The following is a 22,086-nucleotide window of genomic DNA, read 5'->3' as shown; positions in this document are numbered from 1 at the left end:
TAGCGCCGCTGGGGGACCCCAGAAGAGGAGAATCGGGGAAACTCTGTGCAAAATGAACTGCACAGTGGAGGCAAGTATGACATAGTGGTTTTTAAAAAAAAAAAAAAAAAAAGGTTTAGTAACCCTTTAAAAGGCTAAAAGAAAACCTATAGATGATAAGAAGAGCTTTTAAAAAATATAAGAAGGAAGGAACACTATCATCATTTAAATGTTACAAAGATTATAACGGAATATGTGAAAAGAAAATCAAGGCCGCAAATTTATTAAATACTTTCTTCAACTTTGTGTATACAAAGGAACATGAGGGAGGTCATGTCCATAATGAAGATGTCCATATGGCATACACCCAGGGATCCTAAAAGAATTGAGCTCTCATTTCAAAGCCTTTATTTCTACGGACTCTCTTTAATGACTGGGATAGTACCACTGGATTGATGTAATGGACCCTTTTTATTTTACATCCAAGAATGACCCTTAAAAGATACGGTAGTTAAAAATGGTGCAGATGCCAACCTTCTAAAAATCCTGCTCTGTCTGGTTTTAGTGCTTCCCCAGTCACTGACCTAGAACAAGCATGCAGTTAGTGAAGTTAGAATTCCGGATCTGTGATGGGGAGTAAAATGAATGACCGCATGCAGTATTTGTCTTTATTTTTTCCCATAGAAATCCCATGTACCATACAGGGACAGCAAAATGACCAGGATACTCCAGGACTCTCTCGGTGGAAACTGTCGAACAACTATCATTATCTGCTGCTCTCCATCCATCTTCAATGACGCTGAGACAAAATCCACTCTTATGTTTGGCCAACGGTAAGCGATCTTCCTCTTGACCTTGCTGAGAACCTTGATATCTACGGAATCCATCTTGGTTTTACTTTTATTTGATTGTAGGGCTAAGACCATTAAGAACACTGTATCTGTCAATCTGGAGCTCACTGCCGAGGAGTGGAAAAAGAAATATGAAAAAGAGAAGGATAAAAACAAAACGCTCAAGAATATCATTCAGCACCTGGAGATAGAGCTAAACAGATGGAGGAGTGGTAAGGAAATGACTTACAAATGATCTTCTGACTTGAAGCGTAACCTTCATCCTTTATGCAGCGGAACTAGAATAGACTCTCTTGCAGGGCCGCTTTGGCCAGATTGTGATTTTGTGTGGATTTTAAAGGAGAAGTTTAGGGTATATACAAAACAATAAAATATCTATCAGCTGTCCCACTTTGGCATAAAACCGAGAACTGCACGATCATTTGACTGCTGATCGCTCTGCTTCTCCAAAGCTTACTGAAGTGCTGGACAGGAGAGCCAGCTATCAATCAGGCAGCTGAGTGGATCCTGACAATCTAGCTGGGATCCTTCTAGAGCCTGGAGAGGCACTGTCACATCAGCTGAGCAAAAGTAAGTGCAATCCAATAACCACAAGAGAAGTATGGCCATACTGTTCTTTTAAAGGATCCTTAATCCTTGAGCTTAATTGAACATCAGATTCCCTGTGCCTCCCTCATTTCCTCCTTCATTCTTACTGTAGGCAATGACAAGTGCTGCTTGTGATTGGAAGGCTCATTGTCACACCTTACATTAGCCATGTATTGGGTGTTGTGCAATTTTTTTTTCCAGCAACCATGGGTGAGAGTGTTAACAGGGGAATCCCTGTGTTTTCCCCAGTGGGGTGCAGGGGAAGCCGCCCCTGCTGGGAAAACACTGATTATTGCTTACCAAAGTTGAACAATCGATCAGCTTGGGTACATTCAGCCTGCCCATACATGGTTCAAATCTCAGCCGCTTCCTGCTGAAGCGGCTGAGATTCTATGGCCAGCTAAAGTATAATTTGTGGTGCAGCCTCAAACTGAGGCCTCGCATTGTGCTTCCCATCATTCCTAAAATGATTTTAATGGAATCAAGAAGAGAAGACACTCTGCCCTCTGATTCCTCTTAAGCATTTAGTTCCCTCCTACTGGGTCAATGACTCTGAGTAAGTCCTGGTTAGGTGGGGGACGTGAAACATGTCAGGAGGTGGAGTCACCTCTACTTCCAATAAAATCTAATAAACTACAAATAGTGCACTGTGCGGATTCATTGTTTGATGTCATACTAGTATTGTAAAGCGCTGCGTAAACTGTTGGTGCTATATAAATCCTGAAGAATAATAATAATACTAGTAGGTGACAGGAGAAAGCCAGAGAGAATGAGAGTGCCACTGGTGACAGCTTGGCTGTAGACTGATGCATGAGCTGTCTCTGGGGATGTTTTAGTATGGTTTTTAGGTGTGCAGTGGGCTTTAAATGGCTCATGAGTTATGGCAGCTACCTTTTAACTATCCTGGACCTGTCAAAAAAGGGCTTCCCACTAGATATTGTAATCAATGTGGTCTGTTGTCAGGTGCCTGCTTTACACCCACATCTTGTCAAGTGAGCTCTGGTTTGTTTAGAGGACCCTATTGTTCCTATCAAACTACAACGCTATATTTCCTATGTTTTTTGGCATGGTGCACTATGCGCACCACTATTAAAGCTGAATTCCAGAAATTCAGCAACCTTGCAAAGAGTGCAGGCATGCTATGAGATAAGTCCAGTTAGGTGCAGGTCACCTCTGGGACGTATCTATATTATGTATGTCACATGCTTATTGCACTCCTTCTGGCTGTGAGAGGAGAGAAATACTCAGGGCAGCTATGTCCGCCCCTCCCCTGTTCTGCCCATTCACAGAAGCCTTTGTATTTTGTGAATGAGTTCACATAATACAAAGGCTTCTGTGAATAGGCAGGAGGAGGGGAGGGCGGGCATAGCAATTCCAGTGACTCTGCTCTTGAAGGAACTGAGACCACAGTGAGCAGCATCAGAGCTCCATAAGTTATCATCTTGGGGCACAATAAACCTGTTTATAAGAACTGTGCATTTACCTGGAGCTATAGAAATTCTAGGCTATCTGCACTACCATCGCACCACTGTTGAGCGCAGGAGATTTTGTTTGACTGTGATAAACAACCTGTCAGATGTGAAAAATAGAGCTAAGTCTATGAGGTGGCAGACATCTCGATGGACTTAAAGCGAAGTTCTGCTTAAAAAAAAAAATTAAGTCCGCAGCTACGAATACTGCAGCTGCTGACTTTTCGGACACTTACCAGTCCAGGGATCCAGCGATGTGGGGGAACGAAGCCCCGCACGTCTCTCCCTCCTCTCTGCGGTGCCGGCATTGTAACTGTGGGCGCCCGGCTGTGGCTTTACAGCCGGGCACCCACGAGCCTCGCGCCGTGACTGGTCGGGCAATCATCTGGGACCTGTGACGTGTCCCAGATGATTGGCGAGAGGGAGAGGGGAGAGGTGATCTCCCTTCCGGTGCCACGGTGAGTTGGGACCCTCTGAAAAGAGGGTACCCGCTCCCCCCCACAAAAAAAAAAAAAAAATTACATGCCAAATGTGGCATGTCAGGGGGTCACCTCCCTTAAAGCGGAAGTTCCATTTTTGGGTGGAACTCCTCTTTAAGGCCCGTCCGCATTCCAAGCGATCATGTGATAATCTGCTTGTTAGTACACCACTTTCGTCCAATATTATCCAAAGGGACAAACGCGGACATTTTTCTTGTATGATACCAGATCGTACGATTTTTTTTTTTTTTCATTTAATCAGCTTGGTTTTCGTCAGAAAATACAATACATCACTTCCTGATATGGAGATTAGCATGAAAAAAAAAAACAAACGAATGATTATTCGTCCGATAATATTGTGTGTACCAGGCTTAACTCCTGGTATACCTGCAGTTTTTACAAAGTCACAGAATTCCTGGATTGGTTGCTAGGAGTGTTTTAGAGGGGGCATCACGGGGCTTAGAATGTTGCTCTCTTAAAGTGGAGTGAAACACTGCTAGATTCTTAAAATAAATGAACCCCCCAGGAGCTTTATGCCATAATGGGCTTGTGTGCGCTGCATATTGGCACATTATGACAGACTTGCTTGTCAAACGGTGCCCTCCAGGGAATGCTGTCAGCACTCCGGCTGGTCATGGGCACCTCCATCTTCTCTTGGCCTTCTTTCTGGGTTCGCTCTGTTCAGCCACTCAAAAAGCCAGACCACGATAATGTCCCTCCTACCCATGGAAGTGACATCATCACGGCACAGAGCGGTGCCATAAATGAACATTGAGCTGTGCATGCGGGGCTCAGTGTATATTACTGCCAACAGGCAGGGAGATGCACTGTTGACAGAAAAGACCTATAGGTTTTTTTTTTTTCTCATAAAAATCTTGCCTTTTCAGCTGCTTTTTATAATTTTTATTTCAATTCAACTTTAAAGGTAGTTATTTTATTTTTTATTTTTCCCCTCACATATCAAAATTGGTGCCTAATGCAATTTGATGGCAAAATCCATTAAGCCAAAATCACTCCATTCATCCCTAATATTTTAGTATTTAAAATGTTTTGTTGTGTGTGTTTTTTTTTTTCTTTTTTGCATGAATAACAATGTATGTAACACTTTAAAAAAAAAAAAAAACCTGCAATATATACAAATGCATGCTCCTGTTTTGCATGATGAGTTCTCTGTGGATGACGGTGTAGCATAATGATGCCGAAGTGCCTTAAACACCGAGTATTTCCCTGCCTTGGCTGTGTGCTCCTGTTCTTCTTTCATGTATTCTGGCTTTTAGACATCCCTGGGGCTTCACTGACTGCACAGCGCTGAATGTATTTTTGATTAGAGCCATGACGTTGCCATGGTGACGGCGGCTGGCAGGTCCTCCAGGTTGCCGAGTTTATGGCTCACAAATGTGATTACAGGTTCAATAGCGACTTTATTTATCGCGCTGTACAGCAGTTCTCTCATGAACATGAGTGAATTTCCTAGATGTAGTTATCTGCATCCGAACACTGAGAAATGGTGCTGTCAGTGGCTGCGGAGTGCCGGCACGCTAAGCCCATGGAGAATTCTTTCATTTAAAGGGATCACTAAGCCTAAAATAAAGTCATATTGGCTACAGATGTTTTCATATACACAGAAGTGGCTTGTATGGAATGTAAGATACTTTACATTGCAGCCTAATGTACTGTTGGCAACCATGTAAGGCTGGGGTGTCCAACCTTTTGACCTTTCTGTTCCACATTGGAAGAAGAGGAATTGTCTTGGGCTACACATAAAATACACTAACAATAAGTATAGATGATCAGCAGAAAGTCTGGCAGATCACAAGTTAATGATCATAGATCATGGACCTATCTGAGTAATAAAAACTTCATTTTTTTGTAATATTTTTTTATCAGAAAAGTAAAAGAGGGCAACATAAGAGTGATATTTTGACACTGTTTTTTGATAAACTTAACACATCGATATCTGGTTCAATGGATATAGTAGAAATTCTCAATAAATTCTCAAGGTGCTCATCAGATATTTTAAAAGAAAAATAGTCTGGTGTCACCTCCATCTCCATACTATACATAAAAACATAGAAAATTGCCCTGGGACTTTATATCTTTATATGAGGTGAGTGCGGTTAGCCAAATAACATACCAGAAGTAAACTCAATGTAAAGTTTATTGCAAAATGTCTTGCGTACATAAACAACATGGATAAATGCCAAGCCAAACCTCATCAGATATTTTGGTTCCAATTTTGCCCTTTGTGACAGAGGTGTAACTAGAACCTTCAGGGCCCCAGTGCCAGAAACCATGAAGGGCCCTCCTGGCTCCAAACCGGGACCCTTCCCACTGATTCCGGTGGCCCTTTGCTCCCATTGTGGGACCCTTTTATTACGGTCCCGCACGGGCCACCTTCCTGCTGTCCTTGGGTCCCCCCCCCCATGGTGGCGGAATGCCAGAGCCCAGTCGCTCTTGTGTTAGTAGTTTTTTGTTTTAATTTTTTTTTCTTGCTCAATATTTTTATTGAGGTTTAACTCAGTGTACAGAAGTTGATTTTAATTTTAATTTTTTATTTTTTTTTTTACCATTCTTATTTAATTTTTTTTTTTTTTGTTACAATTTTTTAAAATTATTTTTTACATATTTTTAGGACCCTCGTTTGGGGGCTTTGCTGAAATATCAGGGGTGCAAACGTACCCCTGATGTCTCACTTTCACGACAGAGGGACTGAGGACAGATTCAACAGTCACTTTCTCTGCAGCCTCTGCTTCACAGAATGAATGAACAGGAATAGCTCTGTACAGAGCTTCTTGTTCATTAACAAACTGAAGTATAGTAAACACAGTTTACACGAATCCCTCCATGAAGCCGCTGAATGCCTGCTTTTCCTCCTCCCTCCCACAGACATTCAGCGGCTACATGGAGGGATCAGTTCCTCTACATTCCGCCGTCCTTGCCACCCTTCCATCCAGGCATACAGGGGGTCCTTGGAGCATAGGACCAGGTCACAATGGTGACCCCTGTACTTAAGCCCCTGCTTCTTGTGCTTTATCCTTGAAAATAGTTGCTCCAAAATATAGGTGCTGCCAGAAACTGATCACATTAATAAGGCGTGATTGTGAAGAGTGGGATTTCTTTTTTTGGGGAAGATAAAACTGATGTGGCTGAAGAAAGATTTGACCGTATCTCTTTACTGGACTTTTATATGTTCACAAAGTATAAACACATTTAAAAAAAAAAGAAAGTTTAAAGAAGAAAATTTTGAGTTGGGCCACATTCGTAACTATCTTGGGCTGCAAGGCAAAAGAGTGCACCACATGGACAGTTGGCGGTTCCCTTCTGTAGGATTCCCTGAAGGGAACTAGCGGTGTGCTTGAAACCACCTCTCTCCAATAAACTACCTTTTATAGTTTTAAATGGATCCATTAAACCGTTGCCTGAAACTTTGACATATTCATCCATGAATGTTATTAAAGTTGAACTAAATGTAAAAACTAAAAAATAGGCAGGCTTTTGTAGTCTTTTGACTACGGGGTTGATTTACTAAAACTGGAGAGTGCAAAATCTGCTGCAGCTGTGCATGGTAGCCAATCAGCTTCTTCAATTAAGCTTAGTCCAATAAAACCTGGTTGGTTTCTATGTAGAACTGCACCAGATTTTGCACTCTCCAGGCTTAGTAAATCAACCCCATAAAACAGGGCTTGGCAAATTTTGCTTTGAATCTAGGAACCAGGTTTTTGTTTTTTTGTTTTTAACGAACAAAGCTTTATTTTCAACAAAAAAAAAAATTATTTTTTAAAATTCACATGAAGTCTAGAACTAAATATCATGGACATTGAACTTATGAAGATAATGAATATATTCTGATGTGACACACCAGATGTTTTATGCAATGTGTCAGTTTTCTGTTTAGAGTATAAAATGACAGAATGAAATAAAAGCTGTAAATTCCTTATACTTACCCTGCTGATCCCATGAGGCGGGCAATTATAAGTAATTTATGGCTTTTATTTTATTTCAGAATCGGGCAGCTGTCTCGTTCAGTTACAATGCTACTAAATGAGTTGGTTTTCTCACAATTTATCCCTTTAAAACTCTGTATGTTGGGGCTAAAATGTTTAATATGCGTTTATCATGTGTAACCTGCTGTATGAGCTAAACTCTGCTCACCTCCCTGCTTGTCTCCAGCACCGTGCGCGGGGACTAGCAGGGAGGAGGAGAGGTGAACCATGATGCACACGGATTGGCTAATGATGAAGGAAAGGGAAGCGTGGGAAAACCTTTCTGCACAGCAGCAGCTGATCTACTGGCGGAAGGGGCGGAGTATACATGGAGGTGCTGTTATGTGAAAAAGGAAACCCCTTTAGCTCTGCTTCGGGTAAACAGCAAAGCTAAATGTTTTTTTATTTTTTTTTATTTTTCAAGGTGTTAAAACTAACTCGGCTGCCTGGCACCCAGAACTGCATGTCTGGGGTTGTCCGGCAATAGGAATTGCTGCTGCCTGGTACAAACAGTGAATGGGCTGACAAAAGGCCAGACGCCAGGATGAAATTTCCAGTCGCCATGGAGACCTGGCACCTGGGATTTGTCGAGCCCTGCCATAATGTCTATTCTGCAATTAAATGCTTAATGGCTTGTTCACAATCTTCTGCAGAAAGTACACTTAACTGTGCAAGTGCAACTCAGTTTACATTCTGGCACACTGCCGGTGTGCCAAAATGACTGAATTTTTGTGCATGAGTGGGAGTGACTATCCTGTGCCGAAGAGCGGCACCCGGACGGATCCAGGGAGAAGATACTAGAGCTGACGAGGGACCTCACAGGTATTGGACTGTTGGAACTAAAAGTGTTTGATCATTTAGTTCGGCTTTAAGGCTTTTGTTGAAAGGCTTTGGACTTGTGTTGATGACATCAGTTTGAGATGCTCCTGAGATCATTCGGAATTCATTCACAAGTGCATTTCACTTACAGTTGACCTCCTGCTGACCTGCATTTGACCTGCTTCAAACAGGGTGTGCTTGCCCATAGGCTTTTATGGAGATGCTATAAACCATTTTTAGTTAGACCTCTAAGACAACTAAAGATAAACTGGTGGGGGAGAGAAATGTTCTACTTTGAGGAAATGCTGCGGCAGGATCGCTCAAATGCTGCCAGCCAATTGAAAGAAGTTTTGATATTTGGCATGTGATTTCTGTTTTAAAGTTTTAGATGATCCTTCCTTTTGAGCCTGGTGATTGGTCACTAGAGCACAGTTACATGAGGATTGGCAATGCCGACACGGAGCTTACCCTGAGTGGACTGCTGCAGTGGTGGCTAGGGACCAAATATTGGGTAGTATACCTTGCTGTCGGAATGGGCTATCGGCAGACTCTGTCACTTTGCACTGAATAGGCAACATAACTATCTCTCTAAAGCCAAACATTTGATGCACCATAGAGTTGCATTTAAAGAAACATAACATCCATAACACCAAACTTCAGGGACAAAAAAATTATCCCTTGCAGCTGGGCTGTGCCCACCCAATGCTTGGGTTTATAGCTTGTTTTGTCCGGGGGAGAGAAGAAACCTTTTTACTTACCCCATCCTTCACTCCCACGGCAGTCAGTGCTCCGCCACTATCCAGCATTATGCTGTCTCTCGGCATTCCCACTTCCAGAGCAGGGCTCTGATCTTGATGACGTCCTCCTACACAGGTGGAGCATGGTGGCATGTAAGTTGTGGGGACTGGTCTATCTGTTGGGAGGAGTAAAGGATCTGGTAGGAATATTTTTCTTGTTCCCCCTAGACTTAAATGAGCAATTAATCCTTGCAGTGCAGTCCCAGCCCCACTGCAAAGGATCATTTTTTTTAATTATTTGCTCAGAGTTGGACTTTAAGTCCCTAACTCAGATTAACTAGGCAGATTAGAGACATCAGTATAAAGTCAGAAGTCTAGGGTTGATGGCCCAATGTATCGAAGCAAGATGGTTAACATGACAACCAGGCAGCTTTCATTTGCAAAATTATTGACACGTTGACTTTATGAGCAAAAATGTATAGCATCCATTTAAAATCCGTATCTTATTAGGCTGACTTCAGGGGAGAGAAGTCTGATTGGGTGTTGTGGGTTAGTGCGCTTAAAGTGCATCTCTTTTTTTGTTTTGGATAGATTGTGGATGTGTTAGGGCCTCTGCCCATTTTTTTTGTTCTGTGTCCCCATTTGAGAGATTTGTCAGATTTTATATATATATATAATTTTTTTTTTTTTTTAGAGTAGGTAAAGGTTACAATCTCCATCAGCTTTTTGGTGTCTGTCTGTGTCACTGCTGAAAGAATTTCCCTAACTTCCTGTGCTGGTAACAAAGTTGTCCCAGCACAGGAAGTGAGAGGAATTCTGCTGAATAAGGCTTTGTCATCTGCACTGGGAAAGGGAACCAATTTGATTTTATGTCTTCTAGTATGGGTCAGTCCTTGTGATGCAGAAATAAGACCTTTATATTTTTTGTCTTAGGTGAGGCTGTGCCACTGGACGAACAAACAAGTTCTAAGGATCAAAAGAGCTTTGAGCCATGTGACAACACGCCGATAATTGACAACCTGTCCCCAGCCACTGCCTGCATCTCTTCAGAGGAGAAGAAGAAATTTGAAGAGGAGATTGCCAGCTTCTACCGGCAGCTGGATGACAAGGTAGAGTCTGGTATTTGATAGTCTTGGCTGTATATGGAACACAGATGAAATAAACAAAATGAAAGTTTTACTTATAGTTCTACTTTAAAAGAGAAGTATGGCCAAAGCTCTTTTGATCAGGTAAACATCGCTGTGTTTCCCAGTCCCCTAGATGTAAACACAAATTTAACTTTTATGTTGCGGGGAACAGCCCCACTGCAAGAGGATTTTTACTTTCCCCAGAGTTGAGCTTTAAAGGTCCTTCTGAGTTGTTCTGACACTCCAGCTCCATACAGTGCATCTGAAAAGTATTTACATCGCTGCACATTTTATGTTGCAGCCTTATTCCAAAATGGATTAAATTCATTATTTTCCTCAAAATTCTACAAACAATAACCTATAACGACACGTGAAAAAAGTTTGAAATCTTTGCAAATGTATTAATAAAAAAGGAAAAAAATCACATGTACATAAATGTTCACAACCTTTTCCCATTACTTTGTTGAAGCACCTTTGGCACCAATTACAGCCTCAAGTGGTTTTGAGTATGATGCTACAAGCTTGACACACCTATTTTTGGGCACTTTCTCCCATTCTTCTTTGCAGGACCTCTCAAGCTCCATCAGGTTGGATGGGGAGCATCGGTGCATAGCCATTTTAAGACCTCTCCAGATATGTTCAATCGGGTTCAAATCTGGGCTCTGGCTGGGCCACGCAAGGACATTCACAGAGTTGTTCCATAGCCACTCCTTAGGGTCGTTGTCCTGTTGGAAGATGAACCTTCACCCCAGTCTGAGGTCCAGAGTGCTCTGGAGCAGGTTTTCATCAAGTATGCCACTGTACATTGCTGCATTCATCTTTCCCTTGATCCTGACTAGTCTCCCAGCTCCTGCCGATGAAAAACATCCCCACAGCATGATACTGCCACCACCATGCTTCACTGTAGGGATGGTATTGGCCAGGTGATTAGCGGTGCCTGGTTTCCTCCAGACCTGACACTTGCCATTCAGGCCAAGGAGTTCAATCTTTGTTTCATCTGACCAGAGAATTTTGTTTCTCATGGTCTGAGTCCTTCAGGTGCCTTTTTGGCAAACTCCAGGTGGGCTGTCATGTGCCTTTTACTGAGTAGTGGCTTCCGTCTGGCCACTCTACCATACAGGCCTGATTGGTGGAGTGCTACACAGATGGTTTTTCTTCTGGAAGGTTCTCCTCTCTCCACAGAGAGCTGGAGCTCTGTCAGCGTGACCATCGGGTTCTTTGTCACCTCCCTGTCTAAGGCCCTTCTCCTCCGATCGCTCAGTTTGGCCGGACGGTCCACTCTAGGAAGACTCCTGGTGGTTCCAAACTTCTTCCATTTATGGATGGTGGAGGCCACTGTGCTCATTGGGGCCTTCAATGCTGCAGAAACTTTTCTGTATCCTTCCCCATATCTGTGCCTCGATGCAATCCTGTCTCAGGGGGTCTACAGACAATTCCTTGGACTTTATGGCTTGGTTTATGCTCTGACTTGCACTGTCAACTGTGGGACCTTATATAGACAGCTGTGTCTGCCTTTCCAAATCATGTCCAATCAACTGAATTTACCACAGGTGGACTCCAATCAAGTTGTATAAACATCTCAGGCCGGGTTCAAACTGGTACAACAAATGCTTCGACATTGGGAGCTCATGTCGCATGACGTGTGAAAATCAATGTTTCCCTACGGGAGCTGTCTTAACTGGTCCGAAACAATTCGGTCCGACTTTGAAAATGCTCCCTGCACTACTTTTGGTCCGACTTTGATCCTACTTCAGCCCATTGAATATCACTAAAGTCAGATCGTTGTCTTAACTGATCCGACTTTGGCATGCAACTTGTGCTCTAAAGATCTTGAAGGGGAACTCCACGCCAAATTAAAAAAAAAAAAAAACGGCATGGGTTTCCCCTCCAAGAGCATACCAGGCCCTTTGGGGGTCCTCCCAAAATCCATACCAGACCCTTATCCGAGCAGGCAGCCCGGCAGGTCAGGAAAGGGGGTGGGGACGAGCGAGCCCCCCTCCTGAACCATACCAGGCCGCATGCCCTCAACATGGGGGGGTGGGTGCTTTCTGCGCGCCCCCCCCCACCCCAAAGCACCTTGTCCCTATGTTGATGAGGACAAGGGCCTCTTCCCGACAACCCTGGCTGTTGGTTGTTGGGGTCTACGGGCGGGGACTTATCAGAATCTGGAAGCCCCCTTTCAAGGATCCGTGGAAATAGGATGCACCTGAGCTCAATTTTGAATGTCATGGCAAAGGTTGTGAATACTTCTGTACATGGGATTTTTTTTATTTTATATAAATTTGCAAAGATTTCAAGCAAACTTCTTTCACATTGTCATTATGGGGTGTTGTTTGTAGAATTTTGAGGAAAATAAAATAATGAATTTTATCAATTTTGGAATAAGACTGTAACATAACAAAATGTGGAAAAAGTGAAGCGCTGTGAATACTTTCCAGATGCACTGTATGAGATGACATCTGTTTCTTGCTATTTACAACATTCCAGCAAAGTTTTCAATCCTCCAGCCAAATAAGGGCACTTTATTCATATGTTTGTTTTTACTGTGCGTTTTACTATCTAAATACTTATTATAGTAATAATATTACTGGAAATGTAGCACATTTTAGCTGTATTATTTTCAAGGTTTTGGGGTTTGCTGACACTTATAATTGGTGGTAATGATGGTGCGCTTCATCATAATTATGTGTTTTACTGCTCTTTGTGTGTACTGTGTGCAGAGATTTGCAGAGTACAATAATTAAACAAAGTACTACCATCTCTATCATCGAGATCTATAGTGATCACTTGTAACTGTAATTAGCAGAACCGCTAATTAAATGAGATGTGAAATTTGTTCTAACTATGCAGATGTCTTATTAAGGAGACTTCAATGTGTGCCATGTTCTTTGGGAATACGTTCTTCACATAAAGATCCTTCCATCCAAAAATATTTGTTATAGATGAAATTAGCCAGAGTTGTCCTTGCTGCTTATGCAACTTGGGGTACCCTGGAGATTATCTGCCTGTCATAGTTCTTCGCTAAATTGGGGTCTCCTCCTTGTAGCTGAAAATAGGATATTATTGGGTGGTCCCAGTCCTTATCTTGCATTCTAACTTGAGTCGGCCATACATGGATCGAAATTCAGCCAGTTCAGCAGGGACCTGACGAATTTCAAACCAGGTATGGGCAGGCTGATTGTACCAACTTGGATACAACCAGCATGTCGGACTTTTTCTACATAAGTTACTGTCAGCGGTTATAGCCGCTAGCAGTAATCCTTGTATTTAGAAATGAGTGCCCCCTGTGCCCCCCGCAGGGAGAACACAAAAGCTCACTGACTGTGTTGATGGAGGGAATCGAGTGATTTTCTTTCCTGAAACTTGTGATTACAGGAAAGAAAATTGCACAATCTATGGCCGACTTTACTGTAGTTTTGTACAAAAGCACAATAAAATGTTTACTTTGTACAAGTCTGTATTGCCGTTTTAAACGAAGCAAAATGTATTTCCCAGCACACTTAGTCTGGCCATAGACTGTGTGCGAATTTCTTTCCTGCAAACACGGGTTGCAGGAAAGAAATTTGCACGATTCCCCTAATAGACAGTGCTGACAGAGGAATCCCTCCTGCCAAGCAATTGTCCTATCCCGTTGAGGCGGGCGGGGGAAGCTGTCCTGCCGGAAGAAGTCAGTGATTATTGCTATATTGGCTATAGCAGCCCCTTGCGATAATCGCAAGCAAATCTGGCAGGCTGGTTGCACCCAAGTTGATCGATCAGCCGGTTCCGGCCGAGATTTGAACCATCTATGGCTGGCCTTACCAGCTAGCCAGCAAAAAAAAAAAAAAAAAATTAAATTACGCTGTCTAATGCCCTGTACACACGATCGCACATTCCGACAAAAAAATCCATTAGATTTTTTCCGACGGATGTTGGCTCAAACTTGTCTTGCATACACACGGTCAAACAAAGTTGGTTGGAAATTCCGAACATCAAGAACGCGGTGACGTACAACACGTACGACGAGCCGAAAAAAAACGAAGTTCAATAGCCAGTGCAGCTCTTCTGCTTGATTCTGAGCATGGGTGGCACTTTGTGCGTCGGAATTGTCTACACACGATCAGAATTTACGCGAACGGATTTTGTTATCAGAAAATTTTAGATACAGCTCTCAAACTTTTGTGTGTCGGAAATTCTGATGGAAAAAGTCCGATGGAGCCGACACACGGTCGGAATTTCCGACAACAAGCTCCGATCGCACGTTTTCCACCGGAAAGTCCGATTGTGTGTACAGGGCATAACAATTTTGATTAGAAACAGAGGATTTAGTTGCACAACACTTCCACATACTGTATATGTTGAAGCTACACTGCCCGATCAAGGCTTCTGTGTATCGTTGGGTCCTAACTGTAGTCTAAAGCCTGCCATAGATGTTCAGCAGGGACCAGCCAAGATTCATTCGATCCAAAGATCAACTTCAGTACAACGAGCCTGTCGGACTTTTTTCATGCGATCACTGCCAGCAGCTATAGCCATCAGCAGTGAACATTGTGTTCTGTTTGCAGGTAAGGCTCCCCACCTGCAGAACACAATAGCACTGTGGGAGGGATACCTTAACACTGTGTTGAGGGGAATCGAGCAATTTTCTTTTCTTCCACCCGTGGTCGAAGGAAAGAAAATTGCAATAACTTATGGGCTGATTTAGGGAGTATATATTGCAATGGATAAATTGGGGGTGGGTATGCCTGGAGGGAGCCATTGGGTTTTTGCTGAGCTTGTGATGTGTCCCTGCGCCTTTTAACCCCTTCACGTCAACCGTACGCAAATATGCGGCCCCACTGGACTGGGCGTTTTTTCTGTGGGGCTGCTGACCGGGGTCTCACCGAGAGCCCTGGGCCCCGTTCTAACGATCGGGACCCGGGACGACAGATTCTTGGTAACCTGATTGCTGTGCTAGCCTCTGATTGGCTATCACAATGATCAGTTACTGTGAAATCAACCCCGTGTGTTCTGTCTCTGATACTGGGCGAGAAAGATGCATTGTATCATTGTCTGTCCTTGCAGAGATAGAAAAAATAATAATAATTTAAAAAAACAAATAAAAATATCTGGCTCAAGGTTTGATCTAGGTCAGTGCAAGGGTTAGTGTTTTGGGTTCAGGTCAGGGTCAGTATTTTTTGGACAGGGCTATTTTTTTTTTTCTTTAAGATTCATATCAGTGTCAGTAAGGCCCCTTTCACATAGGCGTTCCAAATGTCCGTTTTTCATCCATCCGTTGACGGATGAAAAACGGACATACATGTATCTCTGTGGGATCATCCGCTAACATGCGTCTCGGCTAAGCTCCGTGTTTTATGACGGAAGAAAACTATTTTTCTTCCCTATGGGTCTGCCCCTGATTCTCTCCTTTTCCATTGACTGACCACTAGTCTGTTTTGAAAGATGGGCTAGAGCACCATATGGAATGGTTAAACTTATGATTATCTTGTATTTTAATGTCATACTGGGATAATCAATTACCGTTTACTGATTGTTACCAAAAAAATTTGAACAACAAAACTTATGATTATCGCGGCTGACATAGGGGGCTGACGTCAATCTTTGTGGCCATGGATACAATTTTGTTTGTACTGTGCCTTAACACTCCAGGGTTCTGTATAGCTTATGCATTATAGGATGACTTTTGCGGTTGTACTTATGTGTGTCATAGCTGTTTATTGAATTTTTCCAAAATTCAATAAACTTTACTGTTTAAAAAAAAAAAAAATATAAAAAAATTGCAGGAATTTGAGGAAAAATAGTTGACATTGATCTCTTATTTTATTATAATTACCACTTTCAGTGAAGGTAAATAATGGAAAATGTCATCTGTATATAGGCCCTCCTTTAAATATTTTGAAATATTACAACACATGGCTTTCTAAACAATCTAAAATTTCATTGGGTTTTTAAGTATTAATAAAGAAAAGAATGCAGCAACCGTAAGGGTAGAGAGGCAAATAAAAAAAAAAAAATAATTAGAACCACTATTAGGAGCAGAAGTGACACTGCATGTGACATTACAAACCATAAGGCACATGAAACTGTACATGGTAAACTAAAATCAAGCTTGGGAGACACTCCATTGGTAACACTACTACATGAGGGGATATGCTCTCTGATGGGGGCAGTAGAAGGAATGGGAAAAATATATGTAAACAGCGCTAGCAGAAAATATATTAATCTGAACAGTTTAAAGACCTACCCTGTTTCCCCGAAAATAAGACCTAGCGTGATTGTCGGTGATGGCTGCAATATAAGCCCTACCCCCCAAATAAGCCCCAGTTAAAGTCCTTGTAGGTCTTCTTTTCAGGGTAGAGCTTATTTTCGGGGAAACAGGATAGGGCTTATTTGGGGGTAGGGCTTATATTGCAGCCATCACCAACAATCACGCTAGGTCTTATTTTCGGGGAAACAGGGTAATGGCTAAGGCCATGTGAATTTACAAACCTAGAATACACACAATAAAGTGCTTAGTGCTCATATAATATAGTAAATGAAGTGCAACAGTGCTGCAAACTTGCAAAGTATAAGGTGCCACACTCCCCCTTCAGTGACCTCACTCACCAAAAATATTGGACCCTCAGCTTTGCAGTCTGGGCTCAAAAAAGGCTGTGATCTAATGATCTGGGGTGTAAGGGATGGTTGCTCAGAGACTCTTCCAGAAGGATTTCTGTATCGGAGAGGCTTTGCCACACTAAAACAAAGATGGTGGCAGCAAGCCATGTCTGTAGCCTTATGACTTATTTTTTTTTCTTTCTTCCTCCAGGATGATGAAATTAACCAGCAGAGTCAGCTGACTGAGACGTTGAAGCAACAAATGCTTGATCAAGATGAGGTAAGTTACTGTCAAATACACACACACACACACACACTTAAAGGTTGCTAGAAGTCCATTGGTACACGTAGATGTTACCTTAGTTTTGAAGGCCGTGTAATTGTACAAAAATCTCTATTCCGTGTAGTTAATTTATTCAATAGAGAAGGGGGGTGTGTTGGCTCATCCATTGGGACAAGGATTAGATTGTATGCATTTTATTTATTTCAGGTTCAGTACTTCTATAGCACCATCAATTTACGCCTCTTTAAATAGAGATTGTACATTCTCATCAGACCCCCACCTCAAGGAACTTACAATCTAGAGGTCCCTAACTCAAATTCATACAAACTAGAGCTAATTGACCTACCAGCATGTCTTTGGAGAGTGGGAGGAAACTGGAGTACTCCCTCTTAGAATGTTATGGTTGTGAGGGGACAAGGCCTATATGGGGGGTATGAGGCTAGTTGCTCCGTGGAACATGGTAAGGTTTGTGATGATTCTGAGTTCAGTTGACAATGGACTTTTTGCATAGACCGTGGAATACCAGAAATCTAGGTATTAGGTTTTGGAAGTTGCCACTATACCCACTGTTCAGTTTGTGTGACTAGCACTTGAAGTTATGTGGTCAGTAGTGGGCAAGGATCTGAATGTATTTATACTACACTAGGGGTGGACAAATTTAATAAGGATTTCAGGAGCCAGCCTGTCCAGTGTAGAAGTCAGCAGAATTTTATTTTTTTAGGAACCAGTTCCATTGACCACAACTAGAAAGAACCTCCAGTGCCAGCTTTAATTGTTAAGAAGCATTGGCTACTGGAATTTGTCCAGCCCTGCTCTACTTCTTTCCTTTTCTCATTGCCATGTCCTTTCATGTCATAAGTTTCTTCTTCCATCCTAAGCTCCTGGCATCAACTCGTAGAGATTATGAGAAAATCCAGGAGGAGCTGACTCGGCTACAGATTGAGAATGATGCTGCTAAGGATGAAGTGAAGGAGGTTCTTCAAGCTTTGGAGGAACTGGCTGTGAATTATGACCAGAAGTCTCAAGAAGTGGAGGACAAGACCAAGGCCAATGAGCAGCTGACCGATGAGCTGGCGCAGAAAACGGTAAGAAATCTGCTTTTTTATTTTCCATCATTCAATACTTGGTATATCCACATGCTCTTTGTCAGGTCTTGTTGGTGTGCAGCCTGAAAGTTATTTGGTAAAATGCTTTCATTTTTATTATGGAACTCTATGCAGTCATTGTTAGAACTTCTATTAGGCAAAGCTGGGAAGATTTAAGGGGAGCACAACCATCCTAAAAGTAAAGAATTCAAGTATTATGGAATATCTAAAGAAAGATCTAATCTCCTAAAAATAGAGTAAGCTATCTTTGTTCAGAGCTCCTCTTTAAAGTGTATACAGAGCCAAAATATTTTTTATTTTTTCAAGAAAAGGCTGCTGGGGAGGTTCACCCTCTCTATTTGTCCTGGTGACCATTGTCACCAAGACAGAACATGATGGGAAATCTTAACAGTTTTGAGTAGTAACCAGAACAAGAGGTCAGAAATCTTCTGTTGACAACTGTCTGATTACCCCTCACTTTGTAAAGATTTCCTCTTGCTTCCTTTTGCGTCTCCATAACAGGAAGCAAAAAGAAATCTTCCTAATGGGACACAAACCGCAAAAGAAAAACCATAATGGGTTTCAACCCTTCCCTACCCCTTCCAATGCTAAAAAGTTTTGGATATATACATACACCTCATACACACACAAAAAAAATAGTTCATCTCCCTTGCAACAGTTACTTCATCTTGATAGCAAGATAATGCCTTTTTTTTTTTTTTTTTTAATTCATCCAATTGGGCTGAACGGAAAACAAAACAAAACGAGAGATCGCTGTACTAATTAAGTGATGTTTGTGCAGGGATCTCCCCCGCTGTGCCTTTGTGTTCTGACGGCGGGGCTGCCCTCCAGGCAGTACACACTAAATAGCGCTTGCAGCTACTCGCTGCAAGCACTGATTGGATGCTGGTTTTGCAGCATGTCACTTTGACAAAAGCTGGTCCTAAAACTGGCTTCTGTCAGAAGGACAGCTGTACACGTGGTCCGAAATTCGGCCAGTTCTTGCTGAACCGGCCAATACTCGGACCAGGTGTAGTCAGCTTAAGATTTATGCTTCTAATACATGTAATGATAAAGGCGGAAGTTTCACCTGCAAATTTGTCTTCCCTAGTTCCTCCCTTCCCCTTTCATTAACATGCTAATGATTTTTTTTAAATAAAATGATCCAGTGTCCTCACTGGGTGGTGTGAGGGGTGGTCGGGGTGCTGTACATCCCAGCACCCTGCCTCAGGACTCCTTTCAAGAACCCTCAGTCCCAGGGCTGTAGACAATTTTTTTTTCCTGGGGGTTCAGCCTTGAGTACCCAGTTACCTACAGAGTAAAGGGCTTAGGGTGTGCAATGTACAGAGTGCAGAGTTTAGGGCGCACTACATGCAGAGTTCAGGGTGCGCTGTGCACAGAGAGCAGGGTTCAGGGTGCGCTGTGCACAGAGAGCAGGATGCGCTGTGCACAGAGAGCAGGGTTCAGGGTGCGCTGTGCACAGAGAGCAGGGTTCAGGGTGCGCTGTGCACAGAGAGCAGGGTTCAGGGTGCGCTGTGCACAGAGAGCAGGGTTCAGGGTGCGCTGTGCACAGAGAGCAGGGTTCAGGGTGCGCTGTGCACAGAGAGCAGGGTTCAGGGTGCGCTGTGCACAGAGAGCAGGGTTCAGGGTGCGCTGTGCACAGAGAGCAGGGTTCAGGGTGCGCTGTGCACAGAGAGCAGGGTTCAGGGTGCGCTGTGCACAGAGAGCAGGGTTCAGGGTGCGCTGTGCACAGAGAGCAGGGTTCAGGGTGCGCTGTGCACAGAGAGCAGGGTTCAGGGTGCGCTGTGCACAGAGAGCAGGGTTCAGGGTGCGCTGTGCACAGAGAGCAGGGTTCAGGGTGCGCTGTGCACAGAGTGCAGGGTTCAGGATTGTGATATATTTCAGCTGAAAAAAGAGCCCTGAGTAATAGTATACAATGCAATGCTATCTGCAGCCATGAATGATACAGCCACAGTATCATTCATGGCTGTGGACAGTATTGCATTGTATACTATTAGTACTCCTGTCACAAGTAGTAACAGAATAGCAAACAGTAGCCTGAGTGTCACTTTAGTAGTGGAAAGGGTGTTGGCAGACAGTGTGTGGGCTTCTGGAGTGGAATGTCATAATGTGAGAGGCTGCAGGACGTGTTCAGTGCAGATATATGGGAGGTGAAGAGCAGAAAAGAATGGGAGAAAGTGAACAGGGGAGGGGAGGGGGGTGAGGATCGGTGTGAGAGTGATTTACTGCATGGTCTTACCAGTCGGATGTACAGCCATGTAGTAGACGGAGGGAGGAGAAATGAAGCTGGGGGTGAGAGATGCCGATTGAAATGAAAGTAAACTTGTGAAAGGATCTTTTCTCCTCTCTCACCTATGATCACTGCAGGAAGTTCACTCATTTCATGCAATTCTGCAGCTTCTGTTCAGCCTTCTCCCCACATCAGTTGCTTCTTCCCACACTCACTAAGACAAAAAGCCTGCGGGATGAATTTGGAGGGAAGGACAATGCACTTTGTGTACCCATTGGCTGAGGAGGCTGCAGCACCTCCCCTGCTGCCTCCTTAGCCAATAGGTAGCTGAAGCTCATCATAAGTGCCTTCCTCCCTCCCTCCTGACCTAATACAGGACCTCCCATGTACCGACCCATTGTTTTACAATGCGGGCAGACTGGGAACAAACATTTTTAACTGGTCTTCCCAGTGGAAGGGCAGCTCCTGCACCTGATAGGCTACACTAGCCTAGCTGCTGTCACATTAACTTATGCTCTGGGGGGGGGGGGGGGGGGGTTTGGACCCCCCTAACCCCCACCTCATCTACGTCCCTTCTCAGTCCTGATGTAAGCAGTGGGCTGCCTCTTGGAAGGAGTTATGCAAATATGCAAAAGTCTTGATGGCTTGAGATCAGTCTGAAGGGGTGGGCATTCATAGGCAGGATATATTTGCATATAGACTGCCTTGAGTAATGCCCATATGCATTGTTTAGCCTCTATACTTGAAAAAAACCTCATAATGAATCAATGGAACATGCCAGGGACAGTCAGGCTGGGGAGTAAAGAGCGTGATGAAGCTGGATGTCATGCCACCACTGCACATGTGATTCTATGGGGTCTCAAGGTTTGCATACTTTGTACAACCTGGCGCCAAGGTGTACATGCACAGCTCAGTGTTCCCTCTAAAGAATATTGCAAATGGACAATAATGCTGATTGCAGAAGAAAGCGAGCCTATCTTTTAAAATAAGGACAAAGAGCCCACCTGCTCCTTCTTCCTTTTATTTTTTTTATTTTTTTTGTTCCACAAATAAAAGCAACTTATTATTGTGTATGCAGACTGTTTGCATTACAGTAATAAAATCAGAATTTTATGGCCATCATTAGAGAGTAATATCAAGGTTTTAATTGGGGAACCTTTCAGGATGGAAATATGGATGCCATAATTCATGGTGCAGTTTTCTGTGCTGTCATCCTTTTTACTACTCAATGAGGCACTAACCCAGAACCAGTAAGGCAGGCCATACATTATACTTTTTTTTTCTTTTTTTTTTTTTGATTAACCAGTGGGTTGAATGGAAAAAAAAAAAAAAAGAAAAACGTGCTGATTCCACCATCAAGGTGAATGGGGAATCACTCCTGCTGTGATTTCCCCAGCGGGGAGTCTTCCCTACAATCAGAATACAATGATCAGTGTTGCCAGCTATAAACAGCAGCACTGATCATTGTGTTCTGGTAGCAGGGAAGGCTTCTGTACAACCAGGGGGCACATACATGGATTGAAATCTGGCCAGTCCTTGCAGAATCGGTCAAAATTTTGATCCGTGTATGCAGTGCCAGGACAAGGTCTTCCAGCGGCCAGGGCAAAGATGGGTGAATTTCACTATCCCCAGCACCACACATCAGGTGTCCCCGGTTGAGTCCGCCCTTTACATCAAGTGTCCCCATGCTCCAAAGTTGTTGCCTTTCTCCCTTGTACTGGAAGATCAGTACTCGCAGCCTATCCTTCCTCTCCCCAGTCATGTCACATGACATGGGAACAGAGGATCCTTACTCTGCAGCGTGGTGCTGAGACTGAGGACAGTTCTGTCTCAATGCTGGCTCCTTTCTGCGCTATGCA

The 22,086-nt window shown here is 43.3% G+C and overlaps 1 protein-coding gene and 1 long non-coding RNA gene across 2 annotated transcripts in view; one reads left to right on the top strand and one right to left on the bottom strand.

Annotated features, from left to right (window-relative positions):
• The window catches only part of KIF5C (kinesin family member 5C), a 124,697-nt gene that overhangs the window by 64,530 nt on the left and 38,081 nt on the right, over positions 1 to 22,086 (top strand). The window contains exons 10-14 of the mRNA XM_073634210.1: positions 664 to 812; positions 894 to 1,042; positions 9,839 to 10,014; positions 16,820 to 16,888; positions 17,770 to 17,976. Coding sequence (XP_073490311.1) covers positions 664 to 812; positions 894 to 1,042; positions 9,839 to 10,014; positions 16,820 to 16,888; positions 17,770 to 17,976 — 750 coding nt within the window. The remainder of the gene's footprint in view (positions 1 to 663; positions 813 to 893; positions 1,043 to 9,838; positions 10,015 to 16,819; positions 16,889 to 17,769; positions 17,977 to 22,086) is intronic.
• Positions 634 to 20,479, bottom strand: LOC141147106 (uncharacterized). Its single transcript, XR_012245016.1, has 2 exons — positions 20,350 to 20,479; positions 634 to 937 (listed from the first exon to the last, which is right to left on the bottom strand). It is a non-coding gene; the product is annotated as an uncharacterized lncRNA (long non-coding RNA).

The sequence above is a fragment of the Aquarana catesbeiana genome, linkage group LG06, assembly GCF_042186555.1.
Source record: "Aquarana catesbeiana isolate 2022-GZ linkage group LG06, ASM4218655v1, whole genome shotgun sequence".
In the NCBI taxonomy this organism is placed as follows: domain Eukaryota; kingdom Metazoa; phylum Chordata; class Amphibia; order Anura; family Ranidae; genus Aquarana; species Aquarana catesbeiana.
This window is presented reverse-complemented; position numbering and strand designations above follow the sequence as displayed.